Below are 8,050 nucleotides of genomic sequence, written 5' to 3'. Positions count from 1 at the left end.
CATCCAATGCCAATGTGTCACAACCCGCCCAGTAGTAGTCCTTATTCTACAGAAATATCAGTATTAACGTTAAAAAAGGGGATAAAAGAGACTGTGTCTATTTTTTCTTTAAATGTTGACAATTAAAACTTTAAAAAGGACAATTAATAGATTTGGCATCTGAGAGGCGGATATATAATATATACGTAGCGGTGAAAAACCAAAATTGGAGAATGTCAACATTCACCGGTTGATCAAAATTCCTTTTTCTCTGCTTGGATTCAACCAGCTTTGTCAGTCTTATGCAAGGTTCGATGCAAGGTTGGGTTAGGCTAGGTTAAATTAGGTTATTAATCTCAGAAATGGGTTAAAAACCCATTTGTTATTAGCCTAGCCTGTCACCATCAAACCTTGCATAAAACTGAAAAGCTGACTAGATCCAATGAGAAAATAGAAGTAATTTCGGACATGCGCCGGTGAATGTCGACATTCTCCAATTTCGGTCTTGAGCAATAAACTTGACCCGCTGCATAAGCTTGAATTGCAGGAAGGTGTTTGTGATTAGACATTTTTAAGTCAGGATCAGCTTTCTAATAAACAAATCCATCAAATATTATTTTCAGACTTAAATACGTCCTATTTTCAACTGATTGTCAGGTGACATATCTGAATCTTGACAAATTACAGAAGAAGAATGCAAGGCTAAATAAGTTCGAGGCGGGTCTTTCTCGAATTGCATAAAAAAAGTGTCTAGTCATTTTTCAAGTTTACAAGCCACATTTGAAAAGCAAGTGTTTTTTTTTTCAGTTTAAACTAACCCTCATAATTACATGTAGGTACAACAACTTCCACAGGCGTATGATTTGGCAAATTTTCGATTGACATTAAAACAGAATAAAACATGGCAATTTTCACTGAAAACAAACAATTGAGCTACCATTTACGTTTACATATTTTAGGCTGGATTCGTCCTGGTCCTGATAGAACTACTAATAAATAATTCATTTAATAAGCAGAAATTGGAAACAAGGCAAGACAAAATGAAAACAAAGTAAAGAAAACTAAAAAGGTGAATAAAATAGTTTGATTATGATGAAATTAAAAGACAGCAGCTAAAAGCACGACAAACACTTATCAGGTAAAAGTATTGGACGTGTCAATTCACAAAAATACAAATTAGTCAATACGAACGGATTATATATTCGGATACGATTGAAAATCACAATGTGTCAATCACAACACGTAAACTTGTTAACAGGCAACCAAAGTTTGCTCATCTGACTGAACTATCGGATAGTCATCATCATCTGTGAAAAGAAAAACAAGATTTTAGAATGGATGTGAACGTGTATGACTGAAGGCCTAATCACAATGAGATTTAACTAGAACTTTTTGACACTTTCTTTTTTTTTTGGGGGGGGGGTAGTAATTGCTGGTAGGTGGTTCAGAGACAACAACTACTTTGGTGCAACTGAAATTAAGATAGCAATATTGACAATGTAGAAATTGCCAATTTACAAACTTTTCCGATGCGAGCACTTTGAAATAGTAATCTTTCTCGACTTCTAATAGACTGTGATTAAATTTATCTCCATTTAAGTTAAACACATTTTCAAAAGCTAAGAGCTGGTACATTTTGCTATATCCTAGACTCAATTCTGAGTCACACTTATAAACTCTTAACAAATGCAGAAGCCTACGACTAACTCAGGAGTCCGGGATTGAATAACAACCCAAATTTTTTTTTCGCTTTCACTATATTCATCCTTTTGTCCTCCCTTCTAGCTTAACAAATTAGTCCCCATTATTTATCTTCAAATATTTTCAGCTTTGGAGTTGGCAGATTCCGTTCTAGTCCCTTATTAATGACTTTTTTGCAAAATTCAGTTCTGTGTATGGGGGTCTTAAAAAAACATCCGTATGCATTTTTCTGCAGTAGAATTTAAAAAGAAAACATGTGTGAAAAAATAGCATAAAATATGCTACCAAACAGCTTAAGGATGTGTAACTTTCCTTTGGTAGTTGTAGCTGAGAATCAATAGATTGATTTTAGATTTATTCACACGAAAGCACTAATGGGTCATGGTGACACACAACAAACAAACAAAAATACAACAAAAAATGCCAACTGAGAAAACACTAAAACTGATTGTTAATGTTTTTTGTTTTTCGGACGAAAAGTATTGCCAAAATTTAAGTAGTTAGTTTGGCTTGTTCACTTTCAAGGTTTGCCGTGGCACCAATGACGAAAATATTACTGTACTAACTGAGTCTCACTCAGACTAATTAAAGACTAATACGAAAGTCAAGGACCGAAGACCCTAGAAGCGGATAACCCGGCGCGATCAAGTTAATTGTGAACAACTCTCGAATTTTGAAAAGCTGATCCGAGTAAACGGTTTATAAACATACGATATTTTAAGCATCTTAATATACTGAAATGCAAATCTAATTTAGTGAAAAGACAATGAAAAAACCTGGTGATTAGAACACCATTCTTAGAAGACAGTTAGATGCACAAATAGGAATTATACCATAAGAGTTTTTATGCAAAATCAACTTATGTTTTTCTAATTGCGGCGCGGTTTTTCAAAGTATGTTTACCTTTCAGCCAGCGAATTAATCGAATCTTCGACAAATTCCCAATACAATCTCTCAAAACCTATCTCGTTGAAAATACACATCAATGGCTATTAGCTAACGCAGAAAGCCGTTGGGTTGGACAAATAATATTTTTAGGGATAATCCCTTTAGCAATCCCCTAAAATCATTCTAAAATCCCTTAAAATCCTTATAAAATTCCTTTTTAAATTAGTAATCACTTATAAAATCAAAATATTTGGAATCTATAAGCAACAATTATTTTTACCTGAACACATTTTGTTTTTGAATAGCACTTTCATCAGAATTTATATGCACTCAAAGCTTAGAATTGAATTCACAGTTGCGCTTTAGTGATTTTGAATCAAGAATCGGGGAGGGCAATGAACTAAAAAGTTTGACAGACTGCTTCACAAAAGACTATAAATCAACGCCGTACAATGGGTCACAAAGGCCCATTGTCTCCATGGACAAAAGATAAGGGACCCGATTTTGCAAAAAGGGGAAATTGTTACTCGTACACGTTTTTTTTTCAGCAGTCACTCATTTCAACATTACTATAATCCAGAAAAAGTTTAAAACACAACAATGCGCTTAATCCAAGAAAATTTCAGTCTGGGTTCAAAGAAGATAAGAGCGCATTTCAGATTATTCCAGATCTGCTTATCTTCTAGTTCTTCCAGACTTAGCAGTCTTTCAGTTCTGCACCGTCAATATAGATGTTAGCTTTTAGTTCCTATAAAACCCACACTAGAGCCCCTTAGTTACCTCATATCAGTTCCCCTTACCGCAAAGCCCTGAATCAGAACAGGGTCTTACCTATTACATCCCCCGCAGTGAATGTAGCTGACTCTGTTCTAGAGTTGTAATGACTATTGATAAACTGTTGAAAAGAACTATTCAAACGTCTATGTCTGAGTAGAAGAAAAGCCATTGATCCAATGAGGCAAAGGATTATGATGCTTGCCACAGAGCCAACAATAACAGACATGTTACTTGATGCAAGTTCAACAACTGACATTTCATCTGTAAAGTAAAAACAAGGATAAATCATTAAGCATTCTTTACTTCCACTTCTTCCACTTTTATAGCATATAAGAAAGAAAAATTCAAAATTTTCTTTATAAACTCAGCGGAAGCTGTAGGGGGAAGAACTAAGTTTCTTCCCTAGAACTGGGAATTTAAAAAAAACGAATATCAGGTTAAAAAAATAATAAATGAGCGCAAATTAGATAGAATAGAGTTGAAAAAATACGAACACAGAAAATCATGCAAAATGGTTAGGAATTCACAAAAAGCACGGCATTTCCCGGGGCAGGGATAATAGGTCCAAAGTAAAATTCTAGCAAAAAAAGGAGAAAAGATAACTAGATACACCCTTTCCTTTTGGGGACAACATTATTACGGTTGCTTAGGTACTTTTATGACGCTGTGATAAATTTGTGGTTCACTCCCTTGCTCATTTATTGTTCAATGAAAAGGTTATATCCTTTTCATTGAAGGTCTAGTCGATAACCAAGCGTCTGGTTCAAAGTTTTTTCCAGATGAAAAAACTAGAATTACGCAAATTTTTTCAATCTTTTCAAAAAATGTAAATAAACAATTGGAACTACATCAAGGAGGCACACTCGTGCCTCTTTAAAGAGGCGAACCACGACAATGTTAAGCGATCTTCGGTTCCAGTGGTCGCAGAGGGATGGGGAGGGATGCATTTCGTAGCCCGAGCTCCAACTAAGAAACCTGCCAAATTTCATCCCCCTCCGACTTTTCCTTCATGGGGAAAATCTGGCCGAAAGTTTCGACCCCCAACCCCAGCCCCCCTTTAACGTTGTCCGATCGGGCTGAAATTCACAAGTTAAGGTCCCCTAGGGCCCAGGAGCTTATCCGCGAAATTTCAACTCGATCCGATAACTCCTTCCCTGTTTTCCAGAAACCACGCATAGCCACTTAAAGTTCATGTTCTCCTTTTGTTTTTTTTCTGCCACGCCTACAGGTCACAGCCGACATCGGATCTGGGTGTACGAAGACTCATTCGACGCGGAATTCTCCGAGTAAGTGCCCTTGAAAGTTTCGTAGGAAAATCTTAACCCCCCGATTTTCTAGCTTAGAAAAACCCATTTCCCCATTGAAGGTAAAATTTTCTCTTGTAATAACATCACTTGTTTGAAAAATTTTTACACTAACAGCGGCTTGGCGCAGGGGAAGCGTGCTGGGCCCATAACCCGGAGATCGGTGGACGAAACCGCTAGCTGCTAACTTTTTAAAATTTGTAAAATTAGGTAATTTTGTCAGTTTGAATTTATTGATACAGAAAGGGAGAAAATAAACATGGAAACATGTGATCAGAATTACATACTGGAATGTTCACAAGAATTTATACTGAAGCGGGGGTAAGGCTTGATGGAAGCAAGTTAAAAGAACCATTTAAATTGATTTCCTAATTGAAGCCGTGGGTGAAATTTTCTATTGTAATAACTTGTTTGATAACAAGCATAACAGCAGCTTGGCGCAGCGGAAGCGCGCTGGGCCCATAAACCGGAGGCGGGTGGGTAAAAACCACTAGCTGCTAAATTTTTAATTAAGCTGCTAAACTATTAAAATTATCAAAATTAGATAATTTTGTCAGTTTGAATTTATTGATACAGAAAGCGAGAAAATAAACATGGAAAATTATTATTAAATTACATCCACCATGGATTGTAGAAAAACATACAGAAATAATATGAAAAAAACTTCGTTTTCTTAAAGAGTTAAAGAGGCTGCGTCCCAAATTCGAACCTTAAAACGTACAGGAATTAGGAGAGGCAGTTGGGGAGGCTGCCGCCTCCCAAACCCCCCGCTTTTAAAGACTCTTTTGTACAGGTTTTTTGTTGTGGGGGGCTGCCGCCCCCCTAACCCCCGCTCTTGGCTTCGGAAAGGCCCTCTTTTAATTAACAAAAAATTGAAATGAATGAATAATGGAATAACTTCGAAAAATGTTAAACACAAGAGGACAGGAGAACCATTGCGCCGAAACTAGTAATTAGTAACAATGAAGTCCCCCCACAACAAAAAACCTGTACAAAAGATTCTTTAAAAGCGGTGGGTTTGGGGGCGGCAGCCCCTCAACTGCCTCTCCTAATTCCTGTACATTTTAAGGTTCGACTTTGGGACGCAGCCTCTTTAACTCTTTAAGAAAACGAAGTTTTTTTCATATTATCTAAATATATGAAGATTATGACGGAGAATGGATAGATGTTGAAATATAGCTACTGTGTTGACATTTTGAATAACGATGATAGCGCTGGATATTTCGAAGAGAAAAAAAAAATCGTGGGGGGGGGATACCCCCAAGCTATTTCTTTATATTAGACTCCTCTTGACCCTAGGATTTGAGGATGCAAGTTTCGAACTGACCAAGGAAAACAAGTTTTTGTTTCATCTTTGGAGGCCCTAACAAACTACTTCCTCCAAAAAATTGCAGTCAATTTATCCCAGAATTTCTATGGGGCCTGGGCCCCCAAATTGACATCGGAACATTGGAGTCCACTTGGCCAGGGACCTACTGTTTCAAGTTTCGATCCGTAAAAGTTTTTTATTTCCTATTGGCGCTTCATTTCAGACGAACCATTTATTACTAATATTTTTTTTTTTTTAAATTGAGATCCCCTCGACCCAAGGATTTCCAGACATAAGTGTCATGTAAATCGAAACAACATTTTGCCACAGGTTTTGTGGGCGCAAAACCCAAACCTAAATTATTTCTTTTTTGTGCATGAGAGATCCCTTAGGTAAAGAGCTTACGGATGGGAATTTTTAAGTCCTTCAGAGAAAGAAAGTTTTACGACCTTTTTTCGGCGGAACCATTTTTTGCGCGCTCGGGACCTTTTGACCCAATGACTTAAAACATAAGTTTTGAGTCGATCAAAAAGCTTTTTTACCCACACTACACAAAGGTATAATACGTAGAGTAAATAAAGAAAAACATATGAAAATACAATGCAAATCAACATAGAAATCACATGGAAACTAGATACAGAGTAACACAAAAAAAATAAAAGACGCTAAAAAAGAGAAATATCATAAAAGGAGGGGAAAAGAGAATTAAAAAAAAAACGAAGAAGAAACCACAACTTGCTGAATCTAATAACGCAAAATGTAGAGAAATAAGGACGTAAGCTGTCTTTATTGTTGTTATTATTTAACTTTTAACTAACTCTTTATGCTAAAAAACGGGGAGTAATAAAAGAGGGGAAAAAAAAACAGGAGTCAAGAGACGAGGTCAGCCAAGAGCTTCTTCCCACCAAGTTTCATTACGATCTTTCCACTCTAAGAGTTTTCCAAGATTTCCAGTTTCCCCTTTCAACTCCCCCCAATGTCACCGGATCCGATCGGGATTTAAAATAAAAGCTGAGACACGAGGTCCTTCCAAATATCAAATTTCATTAAGATTCGATAACCCGTTCGTAAGTTAAAAATACCTCATTTTTTCTCGTTTTTCCGAACTAACCGTCCTTTAAAGCAGAGACACGAGGTCCTTCCAAATATCAAATTTATTAAGATTCGATAACCCGTTCGTAAGTTAAAAATACCTCATTTTTCTTGTTTTTCCGAATTAACCGTCCTTCCACCCCCCCCCCAGATGGTCGAATCGGGAAAGCGACTATTCCTAATTTAATCTGGTCGGGTCCCTGATACGCCTGCCAACTTTCAGCGATTACTATATTGACCACGTATCTAGTTTTGGATCTTCTTCGTGAAAAAATTGGGGTGATCCAGGAATTCGAACCTGACACCTCTCGCACCCTAAGCGAGAATCATACCCCTAGAACAACAAGCCATACTTAAGAAGAACAATCATTTGTTTTACCGGCAAATAAAATTCTTCTCAACTATCTTGTTCACTCCCCCCCCCTGATGATCGGGGAAGAGACAATTTCTAATTTAATCTCGTCTGGTCCCTGATACGCCAGCCATCTTTCATCGTCCTAGCTTATCTGGAAGTGCCCAAACTAGCAAAAGCGGAACCGACAGACCGACAGAAATTGCGATCGCTATATTTTACTTGGTAAATACCAAGTGCCATAAAAATAAACAAAGAAATAAAAAAGGAAAAATAACTTAAGACAAAAAACAAAAACAGATAAGGTAGTAGTGCGGAGAGACACGGATACAAGCCGTACTTGGAAGCTTTCTATGTAGTACTTCCAATTTTACTGTAATATGAAGAAGAAATTTGTTAACTAAAACCCGGTTTGTCGTCCAAGGAAGAAGAAACAATAGAAATTTACATAATCTAAAATAATTAATCCGAATTCTTTTTAAATCTGTTCTTAAGAAGGGAGAACATTCCGGAGGCAAAAAGAATTGAATGGCCACAAAAAGTTGGATGATGTTGATCCAAATTTATTTTTTAAATTTAGCCATTATCACTCTACTCGTCAGCATGATTATAAATTATATCCCCCAAAACCACGGAAAAAAATTGGTC

The 8,050-nt window shown here is 36.8% G+C and overlaps 1 protein-coding gene across 1 annotated transcript in view; it reads right to left on the bottom strand.

Annotated features, from left to right (window-relative positions):
* Positions 1-969: 969 nt before the first annotated feature.
* LOC136029426 (sortilin-related receptor-like) overlaps positions 970-8,050 on the bottom strand; it is a 127,054-nt gene continuing 119,973 nt past the window's right edge. Inside the window, exons 29-30 of the mRNA XM_065707808.1 lie at positions 3,400-3,606; positions 970-1,286 (exon numbers count right to left, since the gene is read on the bottom strand). Coding sequence (XP_065563880.1) covers positions 1,231-1,286; positions 3,400-3,606 — 263 coding nt within the window. The 3' untranslated portion in view covers positions 970-1,230. The remainder of the gene's footprint in view (positions 1,287-3,399; positions 3,607-8,050) is intronic.

This window comes from Artemia franciscana, chromosome 7, assembly GCF_032884065.1.
Source record: "Artemia franciscana chromosome 7, ASM3288406v1, whole genome shotgun sequence".
Taxonomy (NCBI): domain Eukaryota; kingdom Metazoa; phylum Arthropoda; class Branchiopoda; order Anostraca; family Artemiidae; genus Artemia; species Artemia franciscana.
The sequence above is the reverse complement of the archived record's forward strand: the minus strand, read 5'-3'. Positions and strand labels throughout refer to the sequence as shown.